Here is an 18,165-nt window from a genome sequence, read left to right as displayed (position 1 = left end):
CTGCCCAGCACTGGTAACATCTTAAGAGTTCCACGGACAGGAGATGGTGAAACCCTATCCCCAGACACCAGTTCCAGGGACTGGAGATTTGATTGACTTTTGTGCTGAGGAGGAACCAGCCGGCGAGCCTCCAGCAGAAGAGCTGGCCTCAGGGCATGGCGTTGTTGACCTCTGCCCACAACAATCAGCACCGCAGGAGCTACAGGAAGAGGATGCAATCGGCACCTCACATCGGCAGCTTGAGCTGATGTCTGTGGATGGGACTTCGATCTCCATTGAAACAAACAAAAGGGTCTGGCATGGGGACAGGAGGATGTCAGCCTTACTTGAGAGGACTTCAGGGAGAAGGACCAGTCCGTACTTCTCCCCAGGGGCGGATGTGTTCTACGAGAGAGGCAGAGGTTGGCTGGGTGAGTAATACTATGTTTGGGACAATTTGTTTGGGGTACTGTGTGGGTGATGGCATTGGGGGACTGGAAGTACAGACTAGCTTCGAATAATCCATACATATTAACTACTTAAGGTGAAATTTTTTTTGTAAAGTGATTTTTTTCCCCTAAAATAACAAGCATGTCATACTTACCTGCTCTGTGTAATGGTTTTGCACAGAGCAGCCCAGATCCTCCTCCTCTGGGGTTCCTCACTGGCTTTCTTGTCTTCCCCCCTGCTTCCTATGGTGGCACTCATGTGTGCTCGATCCTGAACAGGGCTGTTTGTGTCTATTGAGACATATACAGGTGAAACTCGAAAAATTAGAATATCGTGCAAAAGTTCATTGATTTCAGTAATGCAACTTAAAAGGTGAAACTAATATATGAGATAGACTCATTACATGCACAGCAAGATAGTTCAAGCCGTGATTTGTCATAATTGTGATGATGATGATTATGGCTTACAACTCATGAAAACCCCAAATTCACAATCTCAGAAAATTAGAATATTGTGAAAAGGTGCAATATTCTCGGCTCAAAGTGTCCCACTCTAATCAGCTAATTAAGCCAGAACACCTGCAAAGGGTTCCTGAGCCTTTAAATGGTCTCTCGGTCTGGTTCAGTAGGAATCACAATCATGGAAAAGACTGGTGACCTGACAGTTGTGCAGAAAACCATCATTGACACCCTCCATAAGGAGGGAAAGCCTCAAAAGGTAATTGAAAAAGAAGTTGGATGTTCCCAAAGTGCTGTATCAAAGCACATTAATAGAAAGTTATGTGGAAGGGAAAAATGTGGAAGAAAAGGTGCACAAGCAGCAGGGATGACCGCAGCCTGGAGAGGACTGTCATGAAAAGGCCATTCAAAAGTGTTGGGGACTTTCACAAGGAGTGGACTGAGGCTGGAGTCAGTGTATCAAGAGCCACCACACACAGATGGATCCTGGACATGGGCTTCAAATGTCGTATTCCTCTTGTCAAGCCACTCCTGAACAACAAACAACGTCAGAAGCGTCTTACCTGGGCTAAAGAAAAACATACCTGGTCTGTTGCTCAGTGGTCCAAAGTCCTCTTTTCTGATGAGAGCAACTTTTTCATCTCATTTGGAAACCAAGGACCCAGAGTATGGAGGAAGAATGGAGAAGCACACACTGCAAGATGCTTGAAGTCCAGTGTGAAGTTCCACAGTCTGTGTTGATTTGGGGAGCCATGTCATCTGCTGGTGTTGGTCCACTGTGCTTCATTAAGTCCAGGGTCAACGCAGCCGTCTACCAGGAGATTTTGCAGCACTTCATGCTTCCTTCTGCAGATGAGCTTTATGGGGATGCTGACTTCATTTTCCAGCAGGACTTGGCACGTGCCCACACTGCCAAAAGCACCAAAACCTGGTTCAATGACTGTGGGATTACTGTGCTTGATTGGCTAGCAAACTCGCCTGACCTGAACCCCATAGAGAATCTATGGGGCATTGCCAAGAGAAAGATGAGAGACATGAGACCGAACAATGCAGAAGAGCTGAAGGCCGCTATTGAAGCATCCTGGTCTTCCATAACACCTCAGCAGCGCCACAGGCTGATAGCTTCCATGCCATGCCCAAACCAAGTACTGAGTACATATGCATGCTTATACTCTTCAGAGGTCCGATATTGTTCTATGTACAATCCTTGTTTTATTGATTGCATGTAATATTCTAATTTTCTGAGATTGTGGATTTGGGGTTTTCATGAGCTGTAAGCCATAATCATCACAATTATGACAAATCACGGCTTGAACTCTCTTGCTTTGCATGTAATGAGTCTATCTCATATATTAGTTTCACCTTTTAAATTGCATTACTGAAATAAATGAACTTTTGCACGATATTCTAATTTTTCGAGTTTCACCTGTAGTGTACCTCGGCCTCACCCCTCACTCTCTGCTCACAGCTTTTGACTGACAGCAACAGAAACCAATGGCTCCCGCTGCTATCAGCCAAGCTTGTGAGACAGGGGAGAGGGGAGAAGAGCTGCTGCAAACGTGCACAGTGCTGGATCAAGATTGGGATCAGATAAATATTTGGAGGTGCTTGTGAATGTGTTACTAATAAAAGTTTTTTTACCTTAATGCAGAGAATGCATTAAGGTAATACACTTTTTATCTTTACAACAAAGATGTCATACTTACCTGCTCTGTGCAATGGTTTTTCACAGAGAAGCCCCAATCCTCCTCTTCTTGGGTCCCCCACCTGTGCTTCTGGCCCTTCCCCCTTGCAGAGTGCCCCCAGAGCAAGCTGTTTGCTCTGGGGCAGTCCTGTGTGCTCGCTTCTGAGCCGGCCCTGTATGTCTATAAGATATACAGGGCATGGCTTGGCCTCGCCACCTGCTCCCTCCTCACTGGCTGTGATTGACAGAAGCAGGAGCCAATGGCTCCCACTGCTCTGTCTCAGTAAAATGAAGGGAGAGAGACCCGGGAGAGCCGAGGCTCTTGCGCACAGCGCTTGATCACGATCAGGGTCAGGTAAGTTTTAGGGGGGGCTGAGTGGGTAGCTTCACCCTGAAGTTTTTTCACCTTCATGCATAGAATGTGTGAAAGTAAAAAGCCTTCAGCCTTCAGAAGCACTTTAAATTGTTTCTTACTGTGTTTGTCTGCCTTCTTGTAATGTCCTCCATGAACTTTTCCCCTCACTTGTATATGGATCAAGCAGTGCATGTTAGATGCGGTCATGTGCACTGCTCTATGCACGCTACAAATCCCATAGTCCCTAAACCATTTTGGGAATAAGCAAGAGAGGGTGGCTACACACCTAAATATAGTGGGACCATGGAGAATGAAGGTAGCCACCCTCTAGCAAGAGGCTGGATCACAACAGCAAAAAATAAATGAATACATTAATACTAGAGATGAGCGAATTATTCAAAAATTCGATTCGGCTGATTCGGCGAATTCGTGGAATAAATTTGATTTGAGTCGAATATATTCGCTGCGAATTTAACTTATAAAAAGGGTGTTTCTAGGCTTCAGAGAGCCTTTATATTAGTGCAGAACACTGTACCTTTAATTTAAATGCCCTTGGAGTCTGCTGGGGAAGAGAAATAATACTGTCAGTCAGTATGACATGCAGATGAGTGCCGTCGATCTTAGAATCACCGCACACTTCACTCATTTGGGCAGTCACGGGGCCAAAACCAGAGTGTGGAGCCACAGTGTGGCAGTGGAGGCAGCAGCAATGGGAGGCCATACAGCACCCTATGAAAAAATGGAACCCACCAGCAGTGTGAGGAGACCTGACAGTGGCACATGGCAGAGTGTGGCGATGGAGACAGCAGCAATGGGAGGCCGTACAGGGACCCATGACACACTCTGGACCTGGCAGCAGCATGAGGAGGCGGTACAGGGGCCCATGACAGATTACGGGCCTGGCAGCAGCATGAGGAGTCGGTACGGGGGCCCATGGCAGATTACGGGCCTGGCAGCAGCAATGGGAGGCCATACAGCACCCTATGACAAAATGGAACCCACCAGCAGTGTGAGGAGACCTGAAAGTGGCACATGGCAGAGTGTGGCGATGGAGACAGCAGCAATGGGAGGCCGTACAGGGACCCATGACACACTCTGGACCTGGCAGCAGCATGAGGAGGCGGTACAGGGGCCCATGACAGATTACGGGCCTGGCAGCAGCATGAGGAGTCGGTACGGGGGCCCATGGCAGATTACGGGCCTGGCAGCAGCAATGGGAGGCCCGTAATCTGCCAGCACCCTATGACAAAATGGAACCCACCAGCAGTGTGAGGAGACCTGAAAGTGGCACATGGCAGAGTGTGACGATGGAGACAGCAGCAATGGGAGGCCGTACAGGGACCCATGACACACTCTGGATCTGGCAGCAGCATGAGGAGGCGGTACAGGGGCCCATGACAGATTACGGGCCTGGCAGCAGCATGAGGAGTCGGTACGGGGGCCCATGACAGATTACGGGCCTGGCAGCAGCAATGGGAGGCCCGTAATCTGCCAGCACCCTATGACAAAATGGAACCCACCAGCAGTGTGAGGAGACCTGAAAGTGGCACATGGCAGAGTGTGGCGATGGAGACAGCAGCAATGGGAGGCCGTACAGGGACCCATGACACACTCTGGACCTGGCAGCAGCATGAGGAGGCGGTACAGGGGCCCATGACAGATTACGGGCCTGGCAGCAGCATGAGGAGTCGGTACGTGGGCCCATGGCAGATTACGGGCCTGGCAGCAGCAATGGGAGGCCGTACAGGGACCCATGACACACTCTGGACCTGGCAGCAGCATGAGGAGGCGGTACAGGGGCCCATGACAGATTACGGGCCTGGCAGCAGCATGAGGAGTTGGTACGGGGGCACATGGCAGATTACGGGCCTGGCAGCAGCAATGGGAGGCCCGTAATCTGCCAGCACCCTATGACAAAATGGAACCCACCAGCAGTGTGAGGAGACCTGAAAGTGGCACATGGCAGAGTGTGGCGATGGAGACAGCAGCAATGGGAGGCCGTACAGGGACCCATGAGAGACTCTGGACCTGGCAGCAGCATGAGGAGGCGGTACAGGGGCCCATGACAGATTACGGGCCTGGCAGCAGCATGAGGAGTCGGTACGGGGGCCCATGGCAGATTACGGGCCTGGCAGCAGCAAGAGGAGGCGGTACAGGGGCCCATGGCAGAGTGGCGAAGCGTAAGCAGCTTAAATTGAAGGCCATACAGAGGCCTATGTTAAAAATAATAACATGTTTGGGGCATGATTCATGGTGGATTTAGTCAGTTGTGTCAGGAACTGGTGGTTTGAAATCCAGACTAATCCACGCCTGATTCATTGTCACAAACGTGAGTCTCTCCACACTTTGGGTGGACAGTCGTGTCCTCCGCGGAGTTACAATACCTCCTGCCGCACTAAACACGCGCTCCGATGCCACGCTACTGGCCGGGCATGACAGCCTTTCAAGGGCAAATTCAGCTAGTTGGGGCCAAAGGTCAAGTTTCGTTGCCCAGTAGTCAAGGGGATTGTCTACCTCGGTTGGCAGGGTGCTGTCCAAGTAGGCCCAAGCCTGTTGTTTGAGGTCCTGCTCCAGGTCCACCTGATGCTGCTGCTGCTGTGGCTGGTTAGTAGTTTCCTCACTGCGCTGGTGAAGAAAGCTACTCATCATCGACTGCAGACTGAGGCAGCCGCTGCTGGTGGAGCTGCCACTGCTCCTACCACCCCACCCCTCCCCTGCTGCCATGGCAGCGGAACGCGAGCGCACAGGGCCCACAGTGTCTGAGGATGGACGTTGGCGCAGAAAGGCAGAGACCAACTGACTACATAGGTGGTTTTTATAGTACGTTATTTTGGCCTCCCTCTCAGCAGGTGTGAAAAAGGCCACCATTTTTGAACGGTAGCGAGGGTCCAACAAGGTGGACAGCCAAAAGTCATCCCTCTGTCTGATGGTTATTATTCGGCTGTCGCTACGCAAGCAACCGAGCATGCTATGGGCCATTTGTGCCAAGGAATGCGAGGGACTCCCTGCCTCCATCTCCACAGCATACTGCCACGGTGCGTCTGGGTCCTCTGTCTCCTCCTCCTCCTCTACCAGATGCTCCTGCTCCTCCACTCCTGTCCGCTGAGTGGAAAAACCACTCATTTCACTCAATAATTCCTGAGCACCAATGTCCTCCTCTACCTCCTCCTCTTCTTCCTGTCCTGCCCCCACAGGGGTCATGTGGCGTTGAGATCTGTGCGCCACGTCTACCGCACCCTGACCAGCCATTGTTAACAGCATTTGTTCCAGGACGTGCAACAGAGGAATGACGTCGTTCATCCCATAGTCCTGCCGACTCACAAATAGCGTGGCCTCCTCAAAGGGCCTGAGCAAGCGGCAGGTGTCACGCATGAGCTGCCAATGGCTGACATCTAAGTTACACAGGGGAGTACCTTTATCCGCTTGTAACATCAGGAAATCGGTGATGGCCTTTCGCTGTTCGTAAAGGCGGTCTAACATATGTTGGGTTGAATTCCACCTTGTTGCAACGTCGCAGATCAGGCGATGCTGTGGAATTCCGTTCTGCCGCTGCAGCTCAAGGAGGGTGTGCTTTGCGGTGTAGGAATGGCTGAAATGCATGCAAAGTTTACGTGACATTTTAAGGATGTCTTGCAGTGGGATGGTGGATTTTAGGAACCGCTTGACAACCAGATTGAACACGTGAGCCATGCATGGCGCATGGCACAACCTTCCTTGACGCAGAGCAGACACCATGTTCTTTCCGTTGTCGGTCAACATGGTTCCGATTTTCAGTTTGCGCGGAGACAGCCATCTGTCGATTTCTCTGTTCATTACACTCAGAAGTTCCTCCCCTGTGTGACTACGTTCGCCAAGGCATACCAGGTGCAGCACAGCGTGACACCGTTGCGCCCTGCACATGTGATATGCCGGTTGGGTAATGGGATTGGCACGGGGGTGGCGGCTGAGGACACGGCGGAAGAAGAGGTGGTAGAGGCGGACATCTTTGCTGGACCAAGGATGTGCAAACGTGGAGGCAAAAGCGGCGAGACCTGTCCAAGTTGCTGGTGCGGCTGTGCCGGCACCACGTTCACCCAGTGGGCCGTAAATGACTTGTACTGTCCCTGACCGTAGTTACAGCTCCACACGTCGGTGCTGCCGTGCACTTTGGCAGAGACCGACATGCTCAAAGACTGGCCCACCATCTCTTCTACATGTGAATGCAGGGCTGGCACTGCCTTTTTGGCGAAGAAATGCCGGCTTGGCACTCTCCACCGCGGCGCGGCACAAGCCATCATTTCTCTGAAAGGTCCACCACTTGGAAAGGGAGGGACTGCAGCACCAGCAACTTGGACAGGAGGACGTTCAGCTTCTGCACCGTCGGGTGCGTGCTCGCAAACTGTTGTCTCTTGGAAACGGATTCCAAGAAAGACTGCTGACAGAATCCGTGAAGAGGAGTAGCAGGAGAAGGAGCATCTGAACGAGCGGAAGATGCCAACGAGCAACAACTCCCCTCAGCAGAGGTGTTGGAGCCTTGACTGGCTGATAGAGGGCGATTGACGTCGGGTGACGGAGCAAGTAACGGAGCGGGTGATGGAGCGGGGGCTGGGGCAGGCAGAACCGCCGTATCTTTATCACGGTTTTCCCAGGCCACCGAATGGCGACGCTGCATATGCTGATGCAACGCTGTAGTCCCAACATGGGCCCCCTGGCCACGCTTGACTTTCTGGCCACATAGTCGACATACAGCTACGTTTACTTCCTCGGGCGGCTTGACGAAAAATTGCCACACCGCCGAGTAGGAAACTTTGCCCCCGCTACTCCTCACTGGCTGACTGCTACTTCCTCCGTGCACACCGGCACCACTACTGGCCGTGGTGGTAGGCTGCAGTGGAGCTGGTGCTCTACTCCGTGGCCGTTTGCCTCCACTGACACTGCTGCGACCCTGCTGCCTCCTGGGCAACCCACCGACTGTTTTGCTCGCTGCCAAGCTGGCACCCTCTTCTCCTGATGATGCGGAAGCAATAGCCTGATGATGACGAGGCTGCCAAGTGCGATCAGCCTCATCATCATCAATTAGGGTCTCCGCCTGACTACTAGCCCCCTCGGCTGCGTGTGGGTCAGGAGACAGACCTGTCTCTAGACCGGCTACCGAGCCACTCTCCTCGCCAGTACTTCTTCGCCTGGCTGCTGAAGAGGCGGATGTCTCCCCCCGTTCCTGACCGCCCTCTGTTAGCTCTTCCTCACTGTACAGTGGGGCTGAGCCCACAGCATGCGATACTTCGCTTGGTGAGGGAACACCAAAGGACAGGGGCAGGTAGAGGACACGTGATTTCAGTGGGCTTGCTCCCGGGCCATGCCAACTAACAGTTGTGTCTGACGTACCCACCGACCGTTGGCTGTAGGTGTCAGAGGTGACCTGGGAAGAGGAAGACGACCGAGCCAACCAATCGATGATGGCAGGGTTGTCGGTGGAGACACGACCGCTGGATGACACCGGGAGCACTGGCCTCTGGCTGCGACTAGTGCTGCCTCGACCCCTTCCTCTGCTGCCACGTCTGCTCGCTCCTGAAACATTGCCTTCTCTGCCACTCCTCTGCGTGTTGTCTGACATACTCTTTAATTCAACGATTCTGTGTCCCTGAGTAACGATTCTGTGTCCCTGAGTAACGATTCTGTGTCCCTGAGTAACAATTCTGTGTCCCTGAGTAACAATTCTGTGTCCCTCATTAACAATTCTGTGTCCCTGAGTAACAATTCTGTGTCCCTGAGTAACAATTCTGTGTCCCTCAGTAACGATTCTGTGTCCCTCAGTAACGATTCTGTGTCTCTGAGTAACAATTCTGTGTCCCTGAGTAACAATTCTGTGTCCCTGAGTAACGATTCTGTGTCCCTCAGTAACGATTCTGTGTCCCTGAGTAACAATTCTGTGTCCCTGAGTAACAATTCTGTGTCCCTCAGTAACGATTCTGTGTCCCTCAGTAACGATTCTGTGTCCCTGAGTAACGATTCTGTGTCCCTGAGTAACGATTCTGTGTCCCTCAGTAACGATTCTGTGTCCCTCAGTAACGATTCTGTGTCCCTGAGTAACGATTCTGTGTCCCTGAGTAACAATTCTGTGTCCCTGAGTAACGATTCTGTGTCCCTCAGTAACGATTCTGTGTCCCTGAGTAACAATTCTGTGTCCCTGAGTAACAATTCTGTGTTCCTGAGTAACAATTCTGTGTCCCTGAGTAACGATTCTGTGTCCCTCAGTAACGATTCTGTGTCCCTGAATAACAATTCTGTGTCCCTGAGTAACAATTCTGTGTCCCTGAGTAACAATTCTGTGTCCCTCAGTAACGATTCTGTGTCCCTCAGTAACGATTCTGTGTCCCTGAGTAACAATTCTGTGTCCCTGAGTAACAATTCTGTGTCCCTCAGTAACGATTCTGTGTCCCTCAGTAACGATTCTGTGTCCCTGAGTAACAATTCTGTGTCCCTCAGTAACAATTCTGTGTCCCTGAGTAACAATTCTGTGTCTGTCCCTGAGTAACAATTCTGTGTCCCTGAGTAACAATTCTGTGTCCCTGAGTAACGATTCTGTGTCCCTCAGTAACAATTCTGTGTCCCTGAGTAACAATTCTGTGTCCTTGAGTAACAATTCTGTGTCTGTCCCTGAGTAACAATTCTGTGTCCCTGAGTAACAATTCTGTGTCCCTCAGTAACGATTCTGTGTCCCTCAGTAACAATTCTGTGTCCCTGAGTAACAATTCTGTGTCCCTGAGTAACAATTCTGTGTCTGTCCCTGAGTAACAATTCTGTGTCCCTGAGTAACAATTCTGTGTCCCTGAGTAACAATTCTGTGTCCCTCAGTAACGATTCTGTGTCCCTCAGTAACAATTCTGTGTCCCTGAGTAACAATTCTATGTCCCTCAGTAACGATTCTGTGTCCCTCAGTAACGATTCTGTGTCCCTGAGTAACAATTCTGTGTCCCTGAGTAACGATTCTGTGTCCCTGAGTAACGATTCTCTGTCCCTGAGTAACGATTCTTTGTCCCTGAGTAACGATTCTGTGTCCCTCAGTAACAATTCTGTGTCCCTGAGTAACAATTCTGTGTCCCTAAGTAACGATTCTGTGTCCCTCAGTAACAATTCTGTTTCCCTGAGTAACAATTCTGTGTCCCTGAGTAACAATTCTGTGTCTGTCCCTGAGTAACAATTCTGTGTCCCTGAGTAACAATTCTGTGTCCCTGAGTAACGATTCTGTGTCCCTCAGTAACAATTCTGTGTTCCTGAGTAACAATTCTGTGTCCCTGAGTAACAATTCTGTGTCTGTCCCTGAGTAACAATTCTGTGTCCCTGAGTAACAATTCTGTGTCCCTGAGTAACGATTCTGTGTCCCTGAGTAACAATTCTGTGTCCCTGAGTAACGATTCTGTGTCCCTCAGTAACAATTCTGTGTCCCTGAGTAACGATTCTGTGTCTGTCCCTGAGTAATGATTCTGTGTCCCTGAGTAACAATTCTGTGTCCCTGAGTAACAATTCTGTGTCCCTGAGTAACGATTCTGTGTCCCTAAGTAACGATTCTGTGTCCCTACGTAACGATTCTGTGGCCCTAAAGTCTCTGTGGCCCTAACTCTGTCCCTAATACAGAGCGGTCTGTCTCTCTTGAATGACCGGAGGCTAATGGAGAATTCTAAGATGGCCGCAATTTATAGCTCCACCATTACACAGTGCTGGCTGGCTGGCTGCTGATTGGCTAATGCGATCACATGTCATGAATGAATGCATTATGGGTCAGCGCGCCTTGTCTGCGCGCCTTCCCAGAGATCCCCGCTCCGTCGCCACACATGTCGCCGCCATTTTTGGGAAAATTCGATTCGTGCATCCGAAGTTTGCTAATTTTCGGATTCGGCGCGAATCGAATTTTTCCTGATCTTCGAAACGAATTCCACTTCGCCATGTTCGATTCGCTCATCTCTAATTAATACATGTGGAAATTGGAGGGAGCTTATTATTATTATATAGGATTTATATAGCGCCAACAGTTTGCTCAGCACTTTACAAAATGAAGGTAGACATTACAGTTACAATACATTTTGGTACAAGAGGAAGCAGAGGACCCTGCTCGTTAGAGCTTACAATCTAGGAGATAAGAATACAAGAACAGAATACATTTTTTTAAAATTGTTAAGTGTCACTTTATTGGTTAATCTAGCCTGAACTGCAGGCGTGAGAAAGAGTAGGGATGCTAAAAATGGATACCGAGTACTTAACTTTAACTAGGCCACTCCAAACCTTAATTTTATTTTTTATTTAGAGCCATTCAGAGGTGGTCTTGCTGACGTGTTTCAGGTCATTGTCCTGCTGCATAACCCAAGCACAAGTGAGCTTGAGGTCACAAACTGTTGGCCAGACATTCTCCTTCAAGATTTTCAGGTAGAGTGCAGAATTCATGGTTGCATCAATTATGATAAGTCGTCCAGGTCATAAAGCTGCAAAGCAGCCCCAGACCATCACACTGCCACCACCATGTTTTACTTTTGGTATGATGTTCTATTTATTAAATGCCGTGTTAGTTTTTGCCAGATGTAACGGGACGCACAAAAAGTTCAACTTTTGTCTCATCAGTCCACAGAATATTTGCCCAAAAGTCTTGGGGATAATCAAGATGTTTTTTGGCAAATGTGAAACAGCCATTGTGTTCTCTTTGGTCAGTAGTAGCCTTTGCTTTCCCAAGGATGCCATTTTTTCCCCATTCTCTTTCTCATTGTTGAATCATAAACATTTACCTTAACTTTAGATGTTGTTCTGGGTTCTTTTATAACCTCCTGGATGAGTCGTCATTGTGCTTTTGGAGTCGTTTTGGTAGGCTGTCCACTTCTATGAAGGTTCACTACTGTTCCAAGTTTTCTCGATTTGTGGATAATGGCTCTCACTGTGGTTCGCTTTTAGCCTTAAAAATGACTTTGTAACCCTTTCCAAACTGATATATGTCAATTGCTTTTCTCATCTGTTCTTGAATTTCTTTAGATCGCGGCATGATGTGTTGCTTTTTTAGATCTTTTAGCATGCTTCACTTTGTCAGACAGCTTCTGTGATTTCTTGATTCAAAATGTCTGGCAGTAACTAGGTCTTGGTGTGGCAAGTGAAATTTAACTCAGCTTCCAAAAAAATGTGGTTAATCATGGTTCAGTCATAATTTGCAAGAGGGAGGGGGGGGGCAATTACTTTTTCACATAGAGCCAGGAAGGTTTTGACAGCTTTTTTCCCTTAATAAATGACATCATTATTTAAAAACTGCATTTTGTATTTACTTGGGTTATCTTTGTGTATTATTAAAATTTGGAATGATTTAAGTGTGACAAATATGCAAAATAAAAAATATAAAAAAACAGGAAGGGGCAAATACTTTTTCACAGCACTGTGTGTATATATATATATGTACAGTGTATACATCAATATATGTGTGTAGGTATATCTACTCTATATATAACTATACAAATACATGTGTGTATAACATGTAGAGGAGAATAGATTAAACATTATCAACTAACCTGTATGGCGTACACGATATATGGAGCCAGATTGTCCACTATGAAAGGATGGGGTGTATTCTTATCCGTCCTGTAGGCTTTATCATTCACATAGATGGAATATTCTGTGACAACACCATTTGGATTTAAAGGGGGTGTCCAGATGACTTGTACAGCTGTACTGTTGATTGCCACAACCTCTGGAGGGAGCATGCCTTCAGGCTCTAGAATTAATGCAAAAACACAGAGTACTCCTGCTGTCTGCGTGAAAGACCTTCTTTAACCAAATGCAGATGAGTATTATGAAAAAAGAAAAAAAAAACTAAAGAAAGCGCTCTTTGCTGTTTTGCAATGAAGCAGTCACAGCCAGCGCTGATGTTTAAATTGGGCCATTATGTTCTCAGTAAGAAACTGCAAGAGCTATTGGTAAAAATGTTTTCTATTACCAACACTGCACTGACCTGCTGTAATGTTTGACCAGTGGAATTGTACAGCAAGTCAGACCTGACCCAAAGGCTCCATAGTATTGAGAGAGAGGGGAACACTGCTGTTCTATCACTCTAATACCCTGCTAATGAGGGAGCACAATAACACACAATACCCAAAAAATAGGTTCTTAAAATATTAACACTCACACAAAAAAGTATTTTAATTAAATGTGCCAAATCTTATATAGCTTAAAGTCAATTAAAGATAATGTAAATAAAGCAGCTTTTGGTGCAATACTCACCTTTAATCCTAGATCCTGTCCCCCGTAGTACTTGTTTCCAACCCCTAAATGCGCTCCAGTTCTTCCAGATTTAATGATTGTAAGCATCAGTTATTCACTTCTTCTGTAACCAATCTGTCATGGACCCACCCTCTGGACATGTCCATGATACTGTATGCCGTGACGTCTTTGCACTGGTCTATATATATATATATATATATATATATATATATTTTTTTTTTTTTTTATTTTTTTTTTTATTTTAAAAGCCATCTTTCTGCAGCTTTCATATATAATGCCTGGTGATCCTACAGCATATTCCATTGTTTTCATTAGTGATGGGTGAACAGAGCATATCTCAGCCATTGGAAGTTTGACAAACCTAGCGGGAGGTTCGCTAATCCCAAACATAGCACTGATCCCAACTGAAGTCTAAAGGCGCAAAATCATGTTTTTTTTTTCTGGCCTCCTTTAAAGGATAAGTTCACCTTTAGTAACATGTTACATGTACACCCATATTTAAGTTGTAACATGTTACTAAATGAGCAGCCTCTTCTTCACCTTCAAGCTTTTGCCATGCAGTGCCATGGGGTCATGTACCAATGCAAAACAAAATTAATTTAGAAAATAGCAGGGAGAGAGTATTTCAACGCAAAAGCAACACTAAAAATACAGAAATCCTTTAAATAATATGCTTTGAGGACACCATAAACCTGCATGTGAAATTAGGAAGCAGTGGGATATAATCCTTTAACCTCCCTGGCGGTATGATTATTTCAGATTTTTGGTGCTGAAAGCGGTACCATTATTTTGCATGGAAATTTGGCGTTTTATATTGTAGGCCTGTAATGTTTAGGAATATCTCACTGAAATCTGTCCAAACAAGAGTCTAGTAAACATCCCGGGCATGATAAAACTTGAAACACGAAATCATAAATTATAATTTAATAAATAATCATAAAAAATAATAATATAATAATAATAAATTTAATTCAGTAATATAATCAAACCAAAAACACTGAAATTTGAAATATAGCGCCAAGTTCGCACATCACTGAGCAAAGTCGCAAAATCGTTTTCAGTGTCTGATGACGAATTTCCCCACGAATCATTATCACTCAATTCTGCAAGTGGTTCTGATTTACTATTGCTGTTCTCTATCTGGTCTAAAACCGCTTTTGACCTAAAGGGACGCTTTTTGGACGCCATGGACGTTTCTCAGTTTCCAGGCAGAAAGAACAGTAAAAATGCAGGCAGGGCGCAGGACAAAGCACTCGGGACAAAATGTATGTGAAATGCTTTGATACAGTAATGCTTTACTATGCGATTTTAGTGATTTTAGTGAATGTCACTTTTTGTCATTTTCAAATTTCCCACCGTTCCGTCCCCCGTACGTCCCGACGCTCGCAGGGGACAGAATCCAGATGACAGATGCCGGCATCCGCCAGATTACATTCCCGGGGACACTGCAGGAGGACATCGCGGGAGCGCAGGACAAGGTAAGTGATCGAGGGATCGTTGAGCAGCGCCGCATGGTAAGCCCGAGTGTAGCTCGGGGTTACCGCTTGTGGTACTGAAAATTTACCCCGAGCTACACTCGGGAATACCGCCAGGGAGATTAAAAGTAACTTTTTTTGTTTACAAACAGTGGCTGGGGATCTGTCATTTAATGGGCTTCATTTAACCGCTTCCCGACCACCCTATAGCAGAAGTACTGCTACAGGGTGGTGGGGATGCGAAAATGCCACGCCACTATTGTCTCCTCGGCATGTCAATCACCGAGTCCCAGCTGCCGATTCTCAGCCGGGACTCAATGAGCTAACATGGGAGAAGTCTGTATGTACTGTATGTAAGCAATACAGATCTCTCTCCTGTCAGCACAAACAGGCTGCTTTGTATTGCTCTGCACAGCAGACTAATATAAAGCAGCATGTTTACATAATAAAACACACACTATGTAAAACACACACACTGCACACAGTTAACCCTTTGATCGCCCAAGATGTTAACCCCTTCCTGCCCAGTGTCATTAGTACAGTGTCAGTGCTTTTTATTAGCACTGATCACTGTGTTACTGGGGATGTCAGTGGCAGTTAGTCAGTTCCCGTCCAGTGTCAGAATGCCTACCGCAGTCCCACTATAAGTCGCTGATTACGACCATTACTAGTAAAAAAAAAAATTCCAGTATATATACCGCCGTTTGTAAACACTATAACTTTCATGTAAACCAATTAATTTACACGTATGGGTATTTTTTTTAGCAAAGACATGTAGCAAAATACATTTTGGCCAAAATATATGACGAAATTTTATTTTTAAAATTTTTTTATTGGACACGTTTAATAGCAAAAAGTTATTTTTTTCAAAATTATCTATTGTCTATAGCACAAAAAAACACACACACAGGTGATCAAATACCACCAAAAGAAAGCTCTATTTGTGGAAAAAAAGGACATCAATTTCATTTATGTACAACGTTGCATGACCGCGCAGTTGTTAGTTAAAGTAACGCTGCACTGTATCGCAAACAATGGCCAGGTCAGGAAGAGGGGTAAATCCTCATGAGGGCAAGTGGTTAATCTGGCCATTGAAATGAAGTAATTCTCAAGCACTGAACATGCCTAGTGTTTAGACGCATTTAGGCACATTTAGCAGCGTCAAGCTTTTTTTTTCTGCCAAAACTCTGCTGCTCCTGGACGCACTGGCAGTGAGTTTTTTTTACAGCTCTTAAAAGACCCTGTCACTAAAATCTTCTAAAAGTCTATTTGTGCATGGGCACATAGGATAATATATGGAGGGTCGTTTGGAAAAAAAATGCCTGCCCCTAAAAATGGCTGCAAAAATATCCTTTGTGCACGAGGCCTAAGAGGGAACCACAAGCTTTTTTTTTTTTTAAAGAGATAAAACACATTGGATAAACAAAAATTGCCATTGGGTCCATCTATAAAAATTCATAAAATACATGGGTGGTGAGTAAAGGGAAGGTATTCCCCTTTTGAACCAGACCAGGCCATATTCTTCAACAAAGGGATGGTACCATCCTTTAAGGGGCAGCAACCCCCCACTCACACCATTTCAAAGCACTTTGTTGACAAAATGAGGGGTCAAGGGCCTCATCTCTGCATCTTGTACCCTAAAATGGATATAAGGATTTTGCGGGGGGGACTTATAAACTGGAAGGGGGGCTCCAAGATATAGATCTTCCCCAAAATGTAAAAAATAAATAAATATTCTTAGAGTGAAAGTTCTGAGATTCATATATAAAGTATGCCTTGTCTCTCAAAACCTAGGTTTCAACAGCCACGCCGCCACCACATCTAATGATTGGCAAGGTGCAATATATTACATTTTTGGTTTTGGGTTTAGTATTGCTTTAAGCTGGTTTTGTAAAGGTTTGCACTGAGAATATTTGTGTACTTTGCACACTTCTATTACGCTTTAGAGTTATATGTGATATCCACTTAGGGGTGAAGGCTCGACTCATGTAGGAAGTAGGAATAGGAGGATTTGTGTATTCAGGCTGGCTTTGACCATTAAGTTAAAGCATATTTTCAGTCCACCTCTCAGGTGGCTCCACCCTGCCCCTCCAGCATTGTCATTATGGCGCAGGAGCAGCTGGCCTGGCAGAGCCTGGCGGCACACCTGTGTATGCGCAGGTGATTTTTCACAGATTTGCAAAGCTGGGGAAGGTTTGGGGCTTCCCTCATAGCAGCCTTTGCACATATGTGAGAAACCCTGTGTATGCGTATATGGTCGAAGGAAACCAGTCCACATGCAGCTGTGACACGGGACTCTCTCGGGATCTAAAGCCCTGTGGCATATCTGCGCAGGGAGCACGGAGAGGACCTGTCATGGCCCATGCTATCACAAGGGATATTACTTATCCCTTGTGGTAGCAATAAAGTTGATTAAAAAAATAGTGGTATAGTGTTAAAAAAGTAAATTTACATTAAAAAAAAAGTAAAGTGCACCTGTCCCCCTATGCTCACACACAAATACAGACTCATTTGTATGTTTCGCATGCATATGTAATTGCCAATCGCCCCACATATCGCCATGAATGTCAGAACAAGAGCAATAATTCTAGTACTAGACCTCTTCTCTAAACTGGTAACCTGTAAAGGCTTTTAAAGTGTGCCATTACACGGGCAATTTTGAAGAGTGACACGTTTGGTATTGATTTACTCTGCGTGACATCATCTTTTACATTTTACCAAAATTCGGGTATTATATTGTGTTTGTGTGCACTAAAATATTTAAAATTAATTAACTACCGTGTGACATACAAAATTGCAACACCCACCATTTTATTCTCTAGGGCCTCTACTTACATATATAATGTCTGGGGGGTATAAGTTATTTTGTAGCAAACAAATTATGATTTTTACATGTATGAGAGAAATGTCTCTCAGAGTTGGCCAGGGTGGTAAGTGGTTATTCATATGTACATTAATATAATAATTTGTTTTTTATATAAAACTGTGTGGATGCCTTAAAAGTCCGCCGTTTCTATTTTTTGTTGTTTACACTATCAAAAATTAAAAAAAAAATGTTTTGCCTTCAGTTACACTTTAAGACATTAGCTTTTTAATATACATCAATTCAATTACATGGATTGTTATGGGGTTATTATGTTATATCAATTTAAAAACACTAGCATCACTTTATATGTACCATTCATACTCTTCTTATTGTATATTTATCACTTTATTTGCATTGCTATTGATTTTTAGGGATAATGATTATTAGAGTAATAGCGCTGTGGTTATATATTTTTAGGATATTATAATTAGAGATGAGCGAATCAAACTTGGCGAAGTGGAATTCGTTTTGAATATTAGGAAAAATTCGATTCGCACCGAATCCGAAAATTAGCAAACTTCGGATGCACGAATCGAATTTTTCCCGATCGGCCGATTTTCATCCCTTCTACAGCCGGCAAAAAGTGTCCCTGCAGAGAGCTCCGCTATTTCTGACAGTTCTCTGACAGTTCCTTCACATTTACAGCGGTTGAAACATTGTATCTATTTGTT

At 45.9% G+C, this 18,165-nt stretch overlaps 1 protein-coding gene across 1 annotated transcript in view; it reads right to left on the bottom strand.

The window, feature by feature from the left end:
- USH2A (usherin) overlaps positions 1-18,165 on the bottom strand; it is a 1,035,348-nt gene that overhangs the window by 352,572 nt on the left and 664,611 nt on the right. Inside the window, exon 45 of the mRNA XM_089684798.1 lies at positions 12,445-12,647. Within this exon, the coding sequence (XP_089540924.1) occupies positions 12,445-12,647 (203 nt within the window). The remainder of the gene's footprint in view (positions 1-12,444; positions 12,648-18,165) is intronic.

The sequence above is a fragment of the Staurois parvus genome, unplaced genomic scaffold (assembly GCF_062004578.1).
Source record: "Staurois parvus isolate SC_StPar_1 unplaced genomic scaffold, SC_StPar_1.0 ptg000357l, whole genome shotgun sequence".
NCBI lineage: Eukaryota > Metazoa > Chordata > Amphibia > Anura > Ranidae > Staurois > Staurois parvus.
The sequence above is the reverse complement of the archived record's forward strand: the minus strand, read 5'-3'. Positions and strand labels throughout refer to the sequence as shown.